The following is a 22,079-nucleotide window of genomic DNA, read 5'->3' as shown; positions in this document are numbered from 1 at the left end:
TGATTTGGAGAGAGGCTCATGTTTTTTATTGGTGTCTTAACCTGATTAGTGATGAAACTAAACACACTTTTGTGTTTTTTCCTAAGTGTTTCAGCTATTTTTCTATTGTTGTATAAAAATAAAGCAAAACCACTAACAGTTACAAAGAGAATGTGTGGGAGTGAATATATGGAGGCATCTGCTCTATTCCTGTCTTGGATACTTGGATGATGGATATATTGGTGTTTGCTTTGTAACTATTATTAAACTCAACCTAGATGTCTTATGTACTTTTTTAGTATGTGTGTGTGTATTTATATATATATACACACACACACATACATATACATATATATCTATATATATCAGAATGAATGTTTAAAAAGGTAAATCAAATATAGCTCCTGTATTCAGAGTTTATATAAATTTCTATTATGCACTCTTCTGTATAAGATGTATTTCACACTACAAATGTTAAAAAAAAAGATATATCCAACAGAGCTCCTATATTTAAGAGACACTCCTGCAAGGACTGTAGAGTGAATAATAGACAAGCCCTCAGCCTCAAGAAATTGAGATAGAGTAGAAACGTAACATGTTAAAAGATCAGGGGAAAGAAAACCCCTCAATAATACAAGAGAAGTCCATAAGAATTTCAACTAGTAAATCAGTAGGAAAATGAATAATGCATATATGTAACTTTAATTGTATGTAGAAAAGGGTAAAAATCAACAGAGACATATATAAAATGCTATGATAGAATAGAGAAAGAATAGATCCTGAAAGGGGGAGGAATTGAAGAAAATAACATTTGCCCTGGACAAGATAGGTAGATACAGTGACAGGGGAAGAATGCTATACAGATCTATTTGGCAAACAGTCTTCTGTTTGCCTGTAGTGTAATATTCATGAAGAGAAATAATGGAAAATAAGTTTGGAATCCTATAACTTGGTGTCCAACTTGTTGGGTATTCTCTTTCAGTTTGAGATTTTCAAATTTAAACTACAGATTCAAACTCCACTAAGGAAAGTCTCGATATCATGCAGATGTCAGAGCTAAAGGCAGAATCCCAAGTATTGTAGGAGAACATTTAGAACAGTTCTGCTTATGTATCCATGTTAAAGTAAAACATTTGTTTGTTTCATGCAAATTATTCAGAATTTTATGTGTGAGCACATATCCACCTAAAAAGTTATTTAAGTACCTGTTGTAGCAGACATTGGTCAGATTTTGATGTATCTAGAATCCATTTTACTTCTTAAAGTCATTCTAAATTCCTTGGAGACTGATCTCATAATCATTGGGTTGATGGGAGAAGAATTGCCTGTGCCTGCCCAAGTCTATGGAAGCCACGGTGAGGAGAATCCTTCATTCTCTGCCCCATAGAGAAATCCCTAAGGAGAAAAGCATTCAGGTACATAGAGGGGCAGTCATGAGTCCTTAGCTCAGCCAATAACAAGTTCCCATGCTCCCAAATTTGAATCTGAAGCATATGATGCAAAGACATCATGAAGGCTTGGAGCTCATTTGCCCTAGTGATGGGATTCTGGTTGGGCCATTCCAGACAGGAGATGGTTTCTTTGCCACTAGCTTCTGTTCCTTAGCCCTCTGAAATGCACTTGGTTCCTGCCTTTTGCCCAGTTTCCCTTTGATTCTGTGAACTTTTGGATATCCTTTCAGTTACCTCCTTTTTTCTCTTTAGCCTGAGTTGGTCTCTGTAATAAAACATAACTGATATCTCAAGCACAAAAAAAAAAAACCACCCCTGCAGGGACTGTAGAGTGAACAATAGTCAAGTCCTCAGCCTCAAGAAATTGAAAGATAGAGTAGAAATGTAAAATGTTAAAAGAGCAGGGGGAAGAAAACCCCTCAATAATACAAGAGAAGTCCATAAACATTTCAACTAGCAAATCAGTAGGAAAATGAATAATACAGAGAAAGTATTGTTACAAAATTTAACTTACTTCAGAAAGTGAAGAGATTACCAAACCATACATTTTGTAATCATTTTTCCTTGCTAACAGTGCTGATAAAGATCTGGAGTTATTGGCACATAGAGACGAAAGAGACCTAAGGGCTATTTTTGTTCCACTGTTGCATGCTGCGTGTTACAGACAAGGCAGCTGAGGCCTGGGGAGCGGAAGTGGCCTCTGAAATTCTCACATCCAGGAAGTGCCTGAGACAGGTCTTTCACCACTGCAGACCACTGCATATACCACAGTTGCCCTGGCTGCTAGCCACAACCCATTTCGTGCTTGCGAGCACCCACTTAATTTGCTTCTCCCTGAGTGTTTCTGATAGTGACACCCTTTGTCCTTACAAACACATTACTGCTTCTCTCTCCAGATAATGGTCACTTTATACCTGAATGACGTGTGGACCTGGTTACAGCTGGAGAGAAAGTCATATCCAAGAGCCAAGTTAATTGCAGCAACCTCTTCTCTTTAGGTCCCTACTTAGCCACTCATCACATTTCCCCTCTTCAAATCCAAGCATCTCTTATGTCAATAACAGTGTCTCCCATAGAAGATGCCATGATGAGCTTCCCGGACATCATAGCTGAACTCCCTCCAGAAATCATCTTCAGCTGAAAGGAGCCACCTCACTCAAGGTTACAACCCCTCCCCCAGGTAACCTGCATCCAAGACTTGTCAGTGAGGGATATGAAGGCCTGGCCTCCTTGTCTTGTCTCCTTGAGACAGGTTCTGAGGGCCATCCCAGCTCCAGAGTTCTGAGGGATTGGCTGAGGCCATTGTTGTGACTGCATCATAGCCCTACTTCTCACTTTGTCTGATCCTGCTGCCACCTCTCCCTCACAGGAGCTGTTCCCAAGACTATTCCTCAGTGAGCCACCTGCATGCAAATATCAGTCTCTTATATCCCAGCAAATATGATCTAAGTCACGTCACCCACTCTCAATTCTATGAGAAATTCTGCTGGCCAAATAATATGTTTTACTTATTTTAGTATTGTGATTTGTGTTGCTAACAATCTTAGAGATAAAATCTTAAATCTTCAGACTTGTTTTCTGAAGTAGGCAGAAAAGAATAGCCCTGAGGTAGTGCACACAACATTCACATTCCCTAGAGGTGTACAGAGTCTTAGAGGCTACCCCAAATATTTCCTGAGGGTTTCCTATATGCTAGGAGCTCTGCTGGGCACTGCCACTTCGGTTTCTCACAATTAGTCTCTTAATATTTAATTTATTGTCCTAGTTTTATAGTTGATAAAACAAAGGCTCAGGTATTACTGAAGGTCAATTAGCTGGAAAAGTGTCACCATCTTCCACTAAGTGATAGTGGTTTGAGAACAGGCAGTCTGTCATCTTCACCTTTATATCCGTAGCGCCCAGCTTTGTACCTGGCACATAGCAGGTATTCAATGTTCTTATTGAATGGATGAATGATTGCACATCCAAAGAAAGGGAATTATGATTTCACTGAGCACCTTTATCATGCCAGATATGTTTTCTATATTTTAATGTACATTATCTCCTTAAAATTCACAACAAATCTGTGAGGGGTGTATAAAATTTCCCATTTTACAGATGGTAAACTGAGGCTCAGATACACAGGTGCTAAGTGGTCAAATCGGGATTCTAATCCACTCTGTTTTTTGACTCTACAGGCCTTCTACTGTATCTTGACCTCCTACCATCTCCTGTTTCTCAGATGAAGAAACCAAGGCACAAAAGCTTTAAGTGGCTCTACTTAAGTCATATTGCCAGAAGTGGCAGCGCTAAGGCTAGACCCCAGAACCCCAGATGTTTCATCTCCCACTCCACAACATGAACTAGCTCTCCTGCTCAGTGTGCTCAGAATCAGCTGGACTCTGGCTGCCTTTTCCAAACAGGATCAGTGGAATGGCATTCTCACTTAGATCGCAGAACTCCTCACCAAATATAAAACTGAAAATGTAGGCCACCTGCCCATGTGATTGTATTTCATAACTCAGAACTAACAATAGCTCTCAGCTTGCTTGGCCTGTTTATAACATATTAAAAACTTATATTCAAATTCATTCGCCTCTTGGATTAATGTCAAGATTATGGCTTTCCAGGTTTCTTTCTCTCCCTGTCTCTCTCTCACCCAGCAGGGCGTGGATTATGCTTGTCCAAGTTATTTTCCCCATGAATTACTGACTGCTTATTTTCAAAGATGAATTTCATGACCTTATTCTCTTTGCTGTACCTGCAGAATTCATTTTGGGAGGCAGAAGAGAGAAGCAGTTAAGAGAGCAAGTTCTAGAGCCAGATGGGGGTTAAGGCTGTGTCTTCTTGGGCAAGGCATGAAACCTTTGTCTTAGTTTCCTGATCAGTGAAATGGAAGCAAATAGTGCCTACTTCCTAGGATTGTTGTGAGGATTAAACAAAATAATTCATGGCCAGCGTTTAGCTCAGTTTCCGCCACAGAGAGAGTACACAAATAGGATAACTGAAAACAAAAATCAGCAAAACGAAAAATCACCACCACTTAGCATGACCAATTTGTCCCAGTTTACCTAGAGCTTTCTGAATTTAGCACTGAAAGTCCCAAGTCCCAGGAAACCCCTCAGTCCCGGGCAAATTGGAACAGTTGGATGAAACCAAAAAAAGGTTTTGAGTTATTCACTTGTTCGTGAAGTATTTATTGATAACTCATACATTTCAGACATCTAGATAGCCAAAGGACAAAAATGAGTCCTTACAGAATGCTCAAGCTAACGAGAGAGTCATGAAAATGGGTAAATTACATATGGGTCTCCTGAGAGTCGGCACAAAATGTTCAGAGAGTATAACTCTGAAATGCACTGCTCCCAGGAGGACACTTTGTAGGAATTTCGTGGACTAGACACCTCTGTCTAATAAAAAATATTTTTCCCAAACACTACTGCTATGGGGAGGTAATAGGTTTATATAGGAAAAAGCATTTCCATGAACAAGTAAATGAAACAGCTGTTTTTTACTGCAGGACTTCTCAGTGTCTTTAATAGGCTAACGAGCATTTGACTCTCTAGGATGGGGGTGTTTTAAATATTTTTTTCCAAACCTTTAAAATTTTTTGATAACATGGACTTATGTTTAGGACTTATGGAATGATACCAGCATTCCACAAAACTTTGACAGAAAGAAAATCTTGGTGGTTATCTGGCATTAAACGTAGAAAGCTCAGACTAGGGAGAAAGGCACCAAATCCTGGCTCCTTGTAAATAGAGCAGCCATGCTTCAGTCATAATAGTCTGAACTGTGCTTCTTAACCTTTTTGGGGTTCATGAACCTCTTTCGGAATTTGATGACCACATAATACACAGAGTATCAAAAACTCCAATCTAGAGGCTTGATCTTTGCAGAGCACACTGGAAAGATGCTATGTCTCCTTAGAAATTGAAAAATTTTGTTCTTTAAGAGAATTTTGAGCCTTCATATCAGCAGAAATGGAAAAGACCTCTGCAAAGACTGAAGTAAATTCTGACACAAGACAGAAATATTCAAGTGTAGACTAGAGTAAAGGATAGTGTGGAATGTACAAAAGCAGTACATAGACAAAATAATAGTCATCACTTTGATATATTGAGTGCTAGCTATTACATGCATTACTTTATTTAATCAGGAGGTAGTTTATCATGGTAGTTTAGGCTGTGGGTTCTGAAATCAGACATCCCAGTTTTGAACATTCTTTTCACCATTTACTGGTGATGTAACTCTGGGGAAATTAATAAAATCTCTCTTAGTCTTAGAATTCCCATCTATAAAATGACAATCATAGTTGCATCTTTTTCTTAAGACTTACAGAAATTACGTGACAGAATTCTTCCAGCCTAGTGCCTAGCTCATAGTAAAGCTCAGTAGACATTAGCTATTATTATTATTAATATTTTTATTAGGTGAGTACTATCATCATCATCTATATTTCATAGAAGAAGTAACTGAGGACAAGAGTGATCTCTAGTAAATTAATCCTATCAACCACACTCGCCTCAGAGATAACCATAATTCATTAGTGAGGAGGAACTAGAAAGCAGTGTCATATTTCAGCCATATTTTTTCCTCAGAAGGAATATTTAAATAGAACAAAGTAATGTAATTATCTCCTTCTAAGTTATTTTTATCTGAATCGCCACTTACCTATGTGAATCCTATTTATATCTTTGTGAATCACATGTTTATCTATAGGAATCATATCCACACGTGTGTGGGTTCTCTCCTTGAGTCAGATGTGACTTAAGGGTATCTCGACACTTTGGGGACACTCAGAGTTGTTCTTAACAAGAGTTATATAACCTTAGGATACTCTCTTCCGATTTAAGAGGCTTTCTTGTGTTTCTAGGACTTGATGCTGATGTCATTCCTCACGGGCTTAGGCTTCCTCTGATCTCTCTTCTGTTCAGTCTACACGGCAGAAGCAAAAAAGAGAGTGAGTGAGAGAAAAAGAGAGAAAGAGAGAGAGTGAAAGGAGGATGAGAGAGAGAGAGACAGAGACGGAGAGACAGAAAGAAGGAAGGGAGCAGCTGAGACATAAATATTTTGTGACTATTTTTTTGAAAACAATTAGTATGAGAACTAGCCTAATAAAAATTTTTAAGTGCACGATACTTTACTGTTAACTATGGTCACTGTGTTGTACAGCAGACCTCTAGAATTCATTCATCTTGTGTAACTGAAACTTTATACCCATTAAACAGCAACTCCCCAATTCCGCCTCCCCCAAGCTCCAGGCAACCACTGTTCTACTCACTGTTTCTATGAGTTTGACTGTTTTAGCTATCTTATATAAGTGGAGTCATGCAGTATTTGTCTTGTGACTGGCTTATTTCACTTAGCATAATGTCCTTCCTGTAGTCTCATATGGCAGGATTTAGTTCTTTTTCAAGGTTGAATAATATTCCATTGTATATATATACACCATGTTATCTTTATCCATTCATCTGTTGATGGACATTTGGACTGTTTCCATATCTAGAGTATTGCTTAGAAGCAGAGAATAGAATGGTGATTGCCAGGAGCTGAGGGGAGGGAGAAATGACAAACTGTTTCTCAATGGGTATAAAGTTTCTTTTATGTAAGATAACTTCTAGAGATATGTGTACAATGCAGTACCTATATTTAGCAATATGGTATTGTTGACTTTAAAATCTATTCAAGATAGATTTCATGCTAAGTATTCCTAAGAAAACAAAACCCACAAAAGAACACAAGCAAATATTTGGAAGTGATGGTAAATTTAGTGGTGATATTATCATGGGTGTATGCATATGTTCAAACTCATCAAGATGCACATATTAAATGCATGCAATGTTTATGTATCAGTTATACCTCAATAAAACCAAAAAGCAAAAGTAAGATCATGTAAGAGCAGGAGAATAAAGCAGTCTCAGATTTGTCAAGTATTGACTGTGACGAGCCATCACTCTTGGTGCTTTACATTTTTCATTTTATTTAATTTTCATAAAATCTTTCTAAAGTTTATGCTATCAGTCCTATTATTTAAATGTGTAAAATAAAATTTAAAGGCAATGAATGACTTGCTAAACAGCTGGTACAGGCAAATCCAGCATTCAGACTTGCTGTCTGACTTCATAGCTTGTGTTCTTTGCAAATTGCATTCCTCATTTCTTCTAAATGATCATTGCCAGATGAAGGTGTAAGTTCCTTGACATCAGGGAACAGTCCAGTTCATCTCTCCATCTCTTGCATCTAGCCTGAATGAAGAAGATGGTCAGTAAATATTGGAATGAATATGTGCAGTCAGTCGCATGCCAGTCTGGACAATATCAGTTCTCCATTGAAATGCTATGGAGCATTCACTTTGCCATTTGCCCTAATCTACTAATGTCTTCCAAGATATGTATTTTTGGCTGCTTCTGAGGACTTATTTCTCTAGTAGAAACAAACCTCTAATTTAGAAAATGCCTGAGAAATGAAGGAAGCTCCCCTAGAATTTGCTGTTGGCTTTTCCTCCTTCTGATAGCATGGACAAACTTCATTGGAGTATGATGATCGTCTGTCTGAGTGGATCCTGTGTTAAGGTATTTCTTTCATATCAACTTTCTGATTTATCTTGGGCTGACTTAGTTTCATTGTTGGGAAAGAAGTTGCTTCTTCTCCCTTATCTGCCATTTGAGCTGCACTCTGTAATTCATTCCATCTTTTTTTTTTTTTTTTTGAGAGAGAAATACCGTTTACTCAAAGAATTATACTGTGTGGGTGCTCATGTATTGAGTGTTAAACATGATTGTACGAAAAGTGTGTACTGGACAATTTTTGATGGTAAGGATCACAAATGATTGCTTCTCTTTTATATGCTAGGCAGGGTAATTACAACTCAGAGATGAAGCTAACCTAGGGAACTCTGAGATTGAAGCAATCTCCAATATAGGACTTTACTTTTGTGCGGATGGGGAATGTAGGTTCATAAAGTTGAGTTAATCATACTCTTAGTTCATGGCACTCTATTTTAATTGGTATTTGAAAATTCCTCTATTCTATTATTTAACTACTTTCCTCCTTAATTTCAACCAACCCCACCCCTATTTTCTTTGCTGTAAAGGCACTAGCTCTAATATATTTAGACATATGACTTTCCTTGAAAATGATACAGTGTTGATTTACATGTATGATTTAAATTTCCTTAAACAACAGTAGCATTAGGTAACACCTCTATCATGTCACATAATTATCTTTTCTTGTGGTAAGAACAATTAAGATCTAGTCTCTTAGCAACTTTGAAGTTTAATAATACAGTCTTGTTGACTATAATCACTATGCTGTGCATTAGATCTCCAGGATTTATTCATCTACTGTGGCAAGTTTGTACCCTTAAACAACATCTCCTCAATTTCCCCTTGCCCCAGCTCCTGCTAACCACCATTTCACTCTCTGTTTTTACAAGTTCACCTTTTTAAAGTTACACATATAAGTGATATCATAAACTATTTGTCTTTCCCTGTATGACTTATCTCATTTAGTGTAATGCCCTCAACTTCTAGCCTTCTTGTGCAAATGGCAGGATTTCTTTCTTAATCATGGCTGAATAATAGTCCATTGTGTATATACACCACATCTTCTTTACTCACTCATCAGTTGACAGACAATTAGGTTGGCTATTGCAATAATGGTGCAATAAACATGAGAGCACATATCTCTTTCATATTCTGTTTTCATTTCTTTTGAATATATACCCAGGAGTGGAATTACTGGATCATAGTTTTATTTAGTTCTATTTTAATTCTATTTATTTCATAGTTCTATTTTTTAACTTTTTATTTTATTGAGGTTGTAACACTTTATAACATTGTAAAATTTCAAGGGTACAGTATTATTTATCAGTCACCATACACATGTGCCCCTTTATCCCTTTTGCTCACCCCCCAACCCCCTTCCCCTCTGGTAACCAATAATCTGTTCTCTTTGTCCATGTATTTGTTAATCTTCCACATAGGAGTGAAAGCATGTGGTTTGTGTCTTTCTCTGTCTGGCTTATTTAACACTGCATAATACCCTCAAGGTCCATCCATGTTGTTGTAAATGAGACCATTTTGTCTTTTTCTATGGCAGAATAGCATTTCATTGTATACATATACCACATCTTCTCTATCCAATCATCAGTCAATGTGTACTTGGGTTGCTTCCACATCTTGGCTGTTGTGAATAATGCTGCAATGAACATAGGGATGCATAAGTCTCTTTGAATTGTTGATTTCAAGTTCTTTGGATAAATACCCAGTAGCGGGATAGCTGGGTCGTATGACACTTATATTTTTAATTTTTTGATAAGTCTCCATACTGTTTCTGAATCCATTTCATCATGCTCACCCCTAGTGGCCTAATTTTTTATCCATCACCATACATATGTGGCCCTTTATTCCTTTTGCCCACCCCCTAACCCCTTCCCCTCTGGTAACCACTAATCTGTTCTCTTTATCCATGTATTTTTTATCTTTCACATATGAGTGAAACATACAGTATTTGTCTTTGTCTGGCTTATTTCATTTAACATCATACACTCAAGGTCCATCCACGTTGTTGCAAATGGGACAATTTTGTTTTTTTTTTTCATGGCTGAGTAGTATTTAATTGTATATATATATACCACATCTTCTTTATCCACTCATCTGTAGAAGGGCACTTGGGCTGCTTCCACATCTTGGTTATTGTGAATAATGCTGCAATGAACATAGGGGTGCATAAATCTCTTTGGATCATTGGTTTCAAGTTATTTGGATAAATACCCAGTAGTGGGATAGCTGGTCATATGACATTTCTATTTTTAATTTTTTGAGAAATCTCCATAGTGTTTTCCATAGTGGCTGCACGAGTTTGCATTCCCACCAGCAGTGTATGAAGATTCCCTTTTCTCTACATCCTCTCCAACATTTGTTATTTTTTGTCTTGGTAGCCATTATGACAAGTATAAGGCACTATCTCATTGTAGTTTTGATTTGCATTTCCCTACTGATTAATGATGTTGAATATCCTCTCATGTGTCTGTTGGCCATCTGTATATCTTCTTTGGAAAAATGTCTGTTCACATCCTCAGCTCATTTCGTGATCTGGTTGTTTGTTTTTTTGTTGTTGAATTGTATGAGTTCTTATACATTTTGGAGATTAATTTCTTGTCAAATAAATGATTTGTAAATATTTTCTCCTAGTTGGTGGGCTGTCTTTTCATTTGTTCACGGTTTCCTTTGCCTTGAAGAAGCTCTTTAGTCTGATGTAGTTACATTTGTTTCTTTTTTCCTTTGTTTCCCTTCCCTGAGTAGACATGGTATTCAAATAGATGCTGCTAAGACCCATGTCAAAGAGCGTACTGCCTGCATGTTCTTCCAGGAGTTACATGGTTTTACCTCTTACCTTCAAGTCTTTAATCCATTTGGAGTTAATTTTTGTATATGGCATAAGATAATGGTCTACTTTCTTTTTTTTTTTTTTTTTTTTTGCATATGGCTGTCCAGTTTTCCCAACATAATTTATTGAAGAGACTTTCATTTCTCCATTGTATGTTTTTGGCTCCTTTGTCAAAGATTAGCTGTCTGTAGATGCATGGCTTTATTTCTGGGCTTTTAATTCTGTTCCATTGATCTGTGTGTCTCTTTTTGTACCAGTACCATGCTGTTTTGATTACTATAGCTTTGTAGTATATTTTGAAGTAAGGGATTGTGATGCCTCCAGCTTTGTTCTTTTTTCTCAGCATTGCTTTAGCTATTCAGGGTCTTTTGTTGTTCCATATGAATTCAGGATTCTTTGCTCTATTTCCATGATGAATGTCATTGGGATTCTGATCGGGATTGCACTGAATCTGTAGGTTGCTTTAGGTAATAAGAACATTTAAACTATGTTTATTCTTCCAATCCAAGTGCACGGAATATCTTTCCATCTCTTTATTTCATTATCAATTTCTTTCAATAACGTCTTATAGTTTTCATTGTATAGTCTTTCACTTCTTTGGTTAAATTTATTCCTAGATATTTTACTTTTTTTGTTTGTGATTATAAATGCGATTGTATCCTTGAGTTCTCTTTCTGTTAGTTCATTATTAGAGTATAGGAATGCAACTGATTTTTGTAAGCTGATTTTGTACTCTGCAAGTTTTCTGTAGTTGTTGATTGTTTGTAACAATTTTCTTGTGGATTATTTAGTTTTCTATATATAGAATCACGGTGTCTGCAAACAGTGAGAGTTTCACTTCTTCCTTACCAATGTGGATACTTTTTATTTCTTTTTCCTGCCTAATTGCTCTGGCCAAAACCTCCTGTACTATGTTGAATAAGAGTGGCAAGGGTGGGCACCCTTGTCTTGTTCCTGTTCTCATATGGACTACTTTCAGTTTTTCACTGTTGAGTATGATGTTGGCTGTGAGTTTGTCATATGTGTCCTTCATTATGTTGAGGTACTTTCCTTCTATACCCACTTTATTGAGAGTTGTTATCATAAATGGATGCTGTAGTTTGTCAAATGCTTTCTCTGCATCTATTGAGATGATTATGTGACTCTTATTCCTCATTTTTTTAATATGGTGTATCACATTGATTGTTTTGCAGGTATTGAACCATCACTGAATGCCTAGTCTAAATCCCATTTGATCATGGTGTATTATCCTTCTAATGTATTGTTGTATCTGGTTTGCCCATATTTTGTTGAGGATTTTTGTGTCTATGTTCATAAACTATATTGGCCTGTAATTTTCCTTCTTAATGTTTTCTTTGTCTCGCTTTGGGATCAGGGTGATGTTGTACTCGTAGAATGAGTTAGGAAGTGTTACGTCTTCTTGAAATTTTTGTAATAGTTTGAGAATGATAGGTATTAAATCTTCTTTAAATGTTTGTTGGAATTTTCCAGAGAAGCCATCTGGTACAGGACTTTTACTTTTGGGGAGGTTTTTTATTTCTGTTTCAATCTCTTTACTTATAATTGGTCTATTCAGATTCCCTACTTCTTCTTTATTCAGTTTTGGGAGGTTGTATGAGTCTAAGAATTTATCCATTTCTTCTAGATTGTCTAATTTGTGGTGTATGGTTTTTCATAGTATTCTCTTATAATCCTTTGCATTTCTGTGATATCCACAGTAATTTATCATCTTTCATTCTAATTTTATTTATTTGAGCCTTGTCTCTTTTTTTCTTAGTGAGTCTGGCTAAGGGTTTGTCAATTTTATCTTCTCAAAGAAGAAGCCCTTCTTTCACTGATCCTCTCTACTGCTTTTTTGGCTTCTATTTCATTTACTTCTTCTTTAATTTTCATTATTTCCATCCCTCTGCTGACTTTGTGCTTTGTTCGCTCTTCTTTTTCCAGTTTTGTTAGGTGTAGTTTAAGATTGCTTATTTGAGGTTTTTCTCTTTTGTTAAGGTGGGCCTGTATTGGTATGAATTTCCCTCTTAGGATGGCTTTTGCTGTATCCCATATGAGTTGGCATGGTGTATTTTCATTTTCATTTGTCTCCACATGTTTTTGTTTTCTCCTTTAATTTCTTCATTGGTCCATTTGTTTTTCAGTAGCATGTTGTTTAATCTCCGCATATTTGCCACTTTCCAGCTTTTTTCTTAAAGTTGATTTCTAGTTTCATAGCATTACAATTGGAAAAGATGCTTTATATTATTTTGATCTTCTTAAATGTATTGAGGCTTGCCTTGTTTTCCAGCATATGGTCTATCTTTGAAAATGTTCCTTGTGCAGTTGTGAAGAAGTCATTTTCTGCTGTTTTTGGATGGAGTTACTATATACATATATATATATATATATATATATATATATATATATATATATATATTTAGTCCATCTGGTCTAGTTTTTCATTTAATTAAACTATTTCTTTGTTGACTTTCTGTCTGGATGATCTATCCATTGATGTAAGTAGTGTTTTGAGGTCACCTACTGTTATTGCATTGCTGTTACTTTCTTCCTTTAAGTCTGTTAATAGTTGCTTTATTTACTTTGGTGCTTCTGTGTTAGGTGTGTATATATTCATGAGTGTTATGTCCTCTTTGTGGAATGCCCCTTTTATCATTGTATTCTGCTCCTCTTTTTCTGTCATTGACTTTTTCTCTTGAAGTCTACTTTGTCTGATATAAGTATGGAAATACTTGTTTTCTTCTGTTTGCCATTTGCTTGGAGTATCATCTTCCATCCCTTCACTCTGAGCCTGTGTTTGTCTTTAGAGCTGAGATGTGTTTCCTCGAGGCAGCATATTGTTGGGTCTTGTTTTTCAATCCAGCCAGCCACTCTGTGTCTTTTGATTGGAGAATTCAACCCATGTACATTTAGAGTGGTTATTGATATATGAGGGCTTAATACTGCCATTTTATCTCTTGTTTTCTGGTTGTTCTGTATGTCCCTTGTTTCTCATCTCCTGTATTTGTGACTGCCATTTCAGTTTGCTGATTTTCTATGATGGTTTTCTACGTATTTTTCATTTGTGTCTCTGTTCTGATTTTTTTGTTTAGTGGTTACCATGAGGTTTGTATAAATTATCTCATAGATGAGATAGTCCATTTTCTGATAGTCTCTTATCTCCTTAGCCTAAGCAGGTTCCATCTCTTTCCACTTCCCTGTCAAAGTTATTGTTGTTGCAACTTATTCCGTTTTGTGTTGTGAGTTTGTGATTAAAATGAAGTGATAATAGTTATTTTTGATGCTTTCCTTCCCTTTATTTTTTATGTCATAATTAAGTGTTTGCTAACCTGTTCTGAGGGAGAGTTGCAATTTTCTGATTTTGTCTGCCTATTTATCTCCTTACTCAAGGCTTTTTAAATCTTTTGTTTTTTTTTCAGGTTGAAGGCCTTCTTAATCATTTCCTGTAGAAGGCGTCTTGTGGTGATTAACTCCCTCAGCTTTTATTTATCTGGGAAAGCTTTTATTTCTCCATCATATCTTAAGTGTAGTTTCACTGGATAGAATGTTCTTTGCTGAAAGTCTTTGTCTTTCAGTACTCTAAGTATATCATTCCACTCTTTCCTAACCTGTAAGATTTTTGCTGAGAAATCTGCTGAAAGCCTGATAAGTGTTTCTTTGTAGGTTATTTTCTTCTGCCTTGCTGCCTTTAATGCTTTTTCTTTGTCATTGACTTTTGCTGGTTTTACTAATAAACGCCTCTGAGAAGGTCTTTTCACATTGATGTAATTAGGAGTTTTATTGTCTTCATTTCGTTAGGAGTTTTATTGTCTTCCTTTTGTAATTCCAGCTCCTTCCCCAGGTTTTGGAAGCTCTCACCAATTATTTCTTTAAACAAGCTCTCTTCTCCTTTCTCCTTCTCTTCTTCCTCTTGAATACCTATAATCCATATATTGCTTTTCCTAATTGAGTCATATATTTCTCAGAGAATTTCTTCATTTCTTTTTAGTCTTAGTTCTAACTCCTCCTCCACCTGAAGCAGTTCTATGGCTCCATCCTCTAAACTACTAATCCTGTCCTCTGTAATGTTAGCTCTGTTTTTTAAGGATTCTAGATTGTTTTCTATCTCATTCATTGTGTTCTTCATATCTTGAGTTCCTGCTTAGTTTTTTTAGAGTTTCAATATCTTTTGTGAAAAATTCCCTCCATTCATTAATGTCTTTCCTGAGTTCGTTGAACTGGCTTTCTGAGTTTTCTTGTAATTCATTGAGCTTCTTTATGAAAACTTTCTTGAATTCCTTATTTAGATGGTAAATTTCTATGACTTCAGGGTTGGTTTCTGGACACTTGTCATTTCCTTCTGATCTGGAGTGTTAATGTGTTTCTTCATGCTATTTGATGGGGTGGACCTTTGCCAGTGCATAGTGGTAGTGTCTGGTTGTGTATTTCACTTGCCATCACTTGAGGCGAAGGAGCTGTGTTTTCTGAGCCTGCCACATCTGCTGGCACTTGTTCCCTCTCTGTTGGAATCTGTGCTGACCAGGCCTGCCTGCATTTGCCTGCTGGCTGCTGCTGTCTCACACATGCAGGTACTGGCACTCTGATGCAGATCCCTTGCCCTGGCTGACAGGCCAAGGTGGTGCACCAGGTGAAAGGGGGAAGGGGACACTCTCTTTCCCATGCTTGCTGCCTCTCTGCACTCACTGGCAGACCACCTGGGCTGCTCAACTGGGTGTGAGCAGCCCATGGTGACTGAGCTGGGAAGCAGGGGCTGGGAAGCAACTCTGAGAATGAAAACTTTCTGGGGAGGTCTGCCTTTTATGCTATATCCTCTCAGAGTTGCACGCTGGCTGTTGTGTGAGTTCCCGTGCCCTGTATCACTGCCACTGAGGAGGGGGAGGAGAGCTGCTTGCCTCTTTCTACTGCTTCTTGGAGGATCCAGTACCCTCACCTTTAAACATATTGCTGCGTGGATCTCTTCAACGTCTATTGTGTGATGTGGATGTCCAATGTTGGTTCATGGGTGTCTTTTTCATTGTACCTTATGGGGTGGTACTGAATGGGATAGTTTTCTTTATTTCTTTTTTCAGATATTTCATTGGTAGTATACAGAAAAGCAACTGATTTCTTTATATGCTGCAACTTTACTGAATTTTTTGATTGGTTTAATAGGTTTTGATTGAGTAATTAGGATTTTCTAAATATGAGATTGTATGTTTCATCCCTTTACTCATAGGTAGTCTGATACTGCAGTGGGTTGAAAGAGTGTAAATTTCTTCTCTTTACCACTGGACTTTCAAAACTTTTATTTATTTATTTTAAAGATTGGCACCTGAGCTAACATCTGTTGCCAATCTTCTTTTTTTTTCCTTCTTCTCCCCAAAGCCCCCCCAGCACATAATTGTATATTCTAGTTGTAGGTCCTTCTAGTTGACCTATGTGGGATGCCACCTCAGCATGGCTTGATGAGTGGTGTTAACGGTCCATGCCCAGGATCTGAAGCGGTGAAACCCTGGGCCACCAAAGTGGAGTGTGCAAACTTAACTGCTCAGCCATGGGGCCAGCCCAGAACTTTGATTTTTAAAAATCCTTTCCAAAAACGTTATTTCAGATGTCACTAATGTTTTAAAATGAGAAAATTTGTGCCCCACAAGGTTACAAGTTTTGAAATTATTCAATTAGTGAGCAGTGAACATAAATCTTGAAATTAGGTTATCTGATTCCACTTCCAATACTTTTTCCGCTAACTCAGTAATACTACTATACAATTTGTAAGTTATTGTTGAGTTTTTCTTAACAGAAACCAAGATACTAGTGATTTAACTAAGAAGGCTATTTCTTTTTCACATAAAAGTCTGATCTATTCCAATTAATATGGTGTTATATAAAAAATAATTTTTCTGGTCTTTGTCCTGCATTCCTGTCATGGAGCTTCTAAAACCCTTGGAATTTTCTGATAGGAGTATCTTTGTTATTCGTGAATACCTTGGATCACACTTGAGGTTATACTAATGAAATGACTAAGGAAGAAAGGTCAACTTGGGGCTCTGAGCCAGCCTGAATTCCATGGCATGGAAGAGAGCTGGAGCTTGAGTTCAATCACATGGCCAATATTCAACCAATCACGTCTACATAACGTAACCTCAATAAAAACTCTGGGCATTGAAGCTCCATGGAGCTTCCTGTTTGGTGAACACATTCACCTGCCAGAAGAGTGATGTGTCTTGATTGAACAAGGAGAGAGCCCAGAAGCTCAGCATTCAAACTTTAACTTAGGTGCAAAATTTATTTCTCTCAGTCTCTTATTTTGGCTGGTCCTGATTTAAATCCTTTATGATAAAACTGTAATCATAAGTATAGTGCTTTCCTGAGTTCTGTGAGTTGTTCTAAGGAATTATCAAACTTGATGGGCTTGTGGAAACCAACAAATTTGTAGCCAGTCCGTCAGAAGTTCAGGTACCCTTCTCTGGATAACACTGCCTCTCTAGTGGGCTCCACACCACCAATAGCAGGAGTAAAAAGGGAGCATGGGACTCTGCATGCTCCTATCAAAGACCTGCACCCTCCCTTTCCCACACCAATCTCATGCCTGGTTGTCACTGTCAACCTGGAGAACTTGGGACAAATCTCATTATTATACTTATATCTCTGTCATTCACCATGAAGCTGAGAATCTCAGATCAACCCTTGACCTCTAGTAAGTCATGTCCATATCTCTTTATATCCTTTTTTCTGACTACAGCTTCCACTCCTGCCCAAATCCTGAGATCGTTCCACTACACTATCTGGATTTTATAGTCCGTCATCAATATAACCCGATATACGCTTAACCTCTCCTCTGAAAGTTCCCTTTACCTACTTAGTCTAACTGAAATCTGTGTCTTGGGGTAGTGCTCCCCTTACAGTCAGCTCAAGTGGTGGCAATTTTCATTCTCACTTTCCTTTTAGCACTGTATTGCCTCATATTCTTGATTTTGTAACATTATAATACTTTGATTTTTTGTTTTCTCTAAACTCCTATGGTGGTGTTAATTTAGTCTTGTGGATTTAATATATCTGTAGTTTGAGCCATTAGAAACTGCGAATATAGTTCAAATTAATATAATCTTTTTTTTTACTGTTCTATATCTTTCTTTTTAAATTATTTTTAAAATTTTAATTTTTTTTCCGATGTACATCATATTTCAAATTCTGGATACATTGCATCATGTTCACCACCCGAACACCAATTATGGTGCATCCCCTCACATGTGACCCTAATCACCCCTTTTGCCCTCCCCCCTCCCCCCTTCCCCAATGGTAACCAACAGTCCAATCTCCAATGCTATGTGTTTTATTTTTGTCGTTTTTATCTTCTACTTATGAGTGAGATCATATGGTATTTGACTTTCTCCCTCTGACTTATTTCACTCAGCATAATACCCTCAAGGTCCATCCACGTTGTCACAAATGGCTGGATTTTGTCATTTCTTATGGCTGAGTAGTAGTCCATTGTGTATAAATACCACATCTTCTGTATCCATTCGTCCCTTGATGGGCACCTAGGTTGCTTCCAAGTCTTGGCTATTGTGTATAATGCTGCAATGAACATAGGGGTGCAAGTATCTTTATACTTTTGTGTTTTCAAGTTCTTAGGATAAATACCCAGCAGTGGAATAGCTGGATCCTATGGTAGATCTATCCTTAATTTTCTGAGGATACTCCAAACTGCTTTCCATAGTGGCTGCACCAGTTTGCACTGCCACCAGCAGTAAACAAGTGTTCCCTTCTCTCCACACCTTCTCCAACACTTGTTGTTTCCTGTCTTGTTAATTATAGCCATTCTGACCAGAGTGAGGTGATACCTCATTGTAGTTTTGAAAATCAATATAATCTGATGAAGCCAGTCCAATTGTTTATGTAACTCTTTACTTGGATAGCCAAAAGGATTTGCAAACTCAGCGTGCCTAATATTCAGTGGTATCTTGTTATTTCCCAAACACCCGCTTCTTCTATACCATTCCTTGTATCATTATACAAAAAAAAATGGAGTCATCATTTTTCCCTCTTTCTCTGATGCCCTATTTTCTTTTTTCTTTTTTTTTAAAGTGTGCTTTTTTTTTGGTGAGGATGATTGGCCCTGAGCTAACATCTATTGCTAATCTTCCTCTTTTTTTCCTCCCCAAAGCCCAGGTACATAGTTTTATATCCTAGTTGTAGGTCATTCTAGTTCTTCTATGTGGGACACCACCACAGCATGGCTTGACAAGCAGGGTGTAGGTGCGTGCCCAGGATCTGAACCGGGGAACTTTGGGTACCGAAGTGGAGGGTGTGAACTTAACCCCTTGGCCACAGGACTGGCCCCTGATACCCCATTTTCAATCTATCAGGAAACTGAGTCAACTCTACTTTTGAAGTATAATATATCTGGAATTAGATAATTTCTCATCACCTCTCTCACCAACACCCTGATCCAAGCTAGCATCATCTCTTGCACCAATTCATGAGATTAATGCAAATGATAATGAAATAGGTGCAATCACGGGATCCCAGATTTCATTCTCACATAGAGGCCCTCCTTAACCTCACCTATGATTTGGATCCCTAGATAGAGCCTGTCACTATCTTCAAACAATAAGAATAAGTACGTTTATTGGATGTTTGTTTAGGCAGGCGATATTGTTGGCTCTATTTTACAGATGGGGAAGTTGAGGCTCAGACACCTTAGTTAATGTGCAAGATGACTCAGAAAATAAATGAATTCTTACTTGGCATAGCTAGACTGGACACTAAATAGGTAGGAGAGGAATATTGTGTGAAAAATAGATGAAGTTATTAAAGGAATATGAGAGTAGAAAGAATTGTGCACAGAAGAAAATGGAATGAACGAGGATACAGGATATTAAATTTCACACGTATCTGGAATCCTTCTATTACAACATCCCATTAATCCATACATAGACCAATAACTCTGTCCTAGTGATAATGTGTAAAAACTTACAATGCTAGTTTGCATTATTAATCCATTTTGATAATCAGTTCAAAAGAAAACTGATGGCTGACTGATATTGAGCAATACCCGAAATCAGCCATTCAGTTTATGGTGGGGCTAGAAATTGAATCCAGCTGTCCCGAGTCTGGACTCACACTTTTAACTTTTATTCTCTAGCCGTCTTTATTCCTTGTACATGAATTTCTATAAAATCTCATTGTGTAGTAAGTACACATTCTATGTATCCTATTATCCTGTGAGATATTGGAGGCTAGAACATGTTATATTAAATGATCTTTCGCTAGCATATAATAATGAGCTTGATACAATGGTTATGATGGCAAAGTGGTGATTGAAATGAAATGAATTGATTTACACTAACATATTTTATCGCATGACTATTCTGCATCAGTGTTTGAAAATCTGATTTGGGAGGCTAAAATATCCTAGTCATTACTGATCCTCTGATTTTGCATGTCACTTTCCTTCCCTGCACTTTAGTTCAATCACTTGTGCAGATAGAAGATTGGGTTATATTATCTTTAAAATCCTTTTAGCTAGAACACTTTTATGTTTCTGTCAATAATTAAAAATTGCATTTTGTTGTTATGCCCGTGTTAAATTCAGAGAATACTGATATAAGTTATACATTGGACATGATGGCGCTAAGCACAGTTACTATCCAGATCCTCTTTTCTCATTGCTATAGGGCATTCACATAATCTACAATGACCCCAATGGAGACCAGTTCAGAGGTGGCTGAATTCATTCTTATGGGGATAACTGATGACCCAGAACTGCAGATCCCTCTCTTTATAATGTTCACTCTCATCTACCTCATCACTCTAGTTAGGAACTTGGAGATGATCCTGTTGATCCTACTGGGCTCTCGTCTCCACATTCCCATGTACTTCTTCCTCAGTAGTCCCTCTCTGGTGGACTTTGGTTACTCCACAACTGTTACTCTTAAAATGAAAGCTGGATTCCTTGCAGGCAACAAGGTCATTTCCAACAATGCATGTGCTTCTTGGATGTTCTTTTTAGCAATCTTTCTCATTGTAGAAAATTTTCTCTTGGCCTCAGTGGCCTATGACCACCATGCAGTAGTGTGTAAACCACTACATTGTACCACTATCATGACAACAAAGGTGTGTCCATGTCTAGTCATCAGCTTCTATGTCCGTGGTTTCCTAGAGGCCTCTGTTCACACTGGAGACATGTTTAGTCTCTTTTTCTATAGATTTAATATGGTTTATCACTTGTTCTGTGATGTTCCTCCTCTCCTGACTCTCTCTTGCTCAGACAACTACATCAGTGAGATGATTATATTTGTTTTGGTAGGAATCAATATCCTCTTTTCTAACTTGGTCATTTTGATCTCCTCCCTGTTTATATTTGTCACCATCTTGAGGATGTCTTCATTTGAAGGATGCCAGAGGCCTTTTCCACCTCTGCTTCCCATCTCATTGCCATCTCTGTCTTCTGTGGAACAGGCATCTTAATGTACTTACAGCCCAGCTCCAGCCATTCCATGGACACAGAAAAAATTGCATCTGTATTCTATGCCATAGTCACTCCCATGCTTAATCTGCTGATCTATAGCTTGAGGAACAAACAGGCCAAGAATGTCTTTAAAAAAGCTGTGGGGAAGGTAGTGTCTTCTATAGGATACATATATAGAATCAACAATAAGACATTCATACAGCTCAGATCCATCTAGGGGAAATGTTAACTTGCTAGACCAACAATTTTGTAAATTCCTGAAGTACTTTTCCCCAGCTCTTTATTAAGTCTATAAAGTGTATGTCTTGACAAATATGAGATCTCAGGAATAATAGCTTAGGAAGAATAAACCACGAATCTAGAATTCTTATTTCAAAATTTCTTCTTAATTACTTTTCATTATTTCATTTGTTTACATAACATCCACACTCCCATATGCATACTTACAGTCACATACAGATTCAAGTACATTTCCACACACACCTCATTCATGCAAACCTTGTGTAACTCACACACCCATGAAGAGACAGAAAAATGAGTTCAACAGATAAATGAGATTAGTCTATTTTTATAGTCTAATTTAAAGAAATTATTTTGGTCCATGATAATACATTCTTAAATATGAACATACACTTTTTAAAATTAGAAATAGTCCTTATGTATGCGATTTTTAAATTTTATTTTTAAAAACTCTTTGTATGAAAATATTTTATTTTGTCACTTAAAATTGGTGCCAAACACATTGGGCAGAGGTTTGTTACTGATGGTTTTGTTTGTTTTGTTCCTTTTCAATGATAAAAAATGTCATTATGTGGGCATCTTTA

General features: G+C 37.3%; 1 protein-coding gene across 1 annotated transcript; it reads left to right on the top strand.

The window, feature by feature from the left end:
* Positions 1 to 20,489: 20,489 nt before the first annotated feature.
* LOC103562031 (olfactory receptor 5B12-like) lies at positions 20,490 to 21,472 on the top strand. The gene is given in 2 exon segments (XM_008536936.2): positions 20,490 to 21,180; positions 21,183 to 21,472. Coding segments are annotated over 2 exon segments (981 nt in total).
* The last annotated feature ends 607 nt before the right edge of the window (positions 21,473 to 22,079 follow it).

The sequence above is a fragment of the Equus przewalskii genome, chromosome 11 (assembly GCF_037783145.1).
Source record: "Equus przewalskii isolate Varuska chromosome 11, EquPr2, whole genome shotgun sequence".
Classification (NCBI taxonomy): Eukaryota; Metazoa; Chordata; class Mammalia; order Perissodactyla; family Equidae; genus Equus; species Equus przewalskii.
Note: the sequence above shows the minus strand (reverse complement) of the source record. Positions and strands in the feature narration are given on the sequence as shown.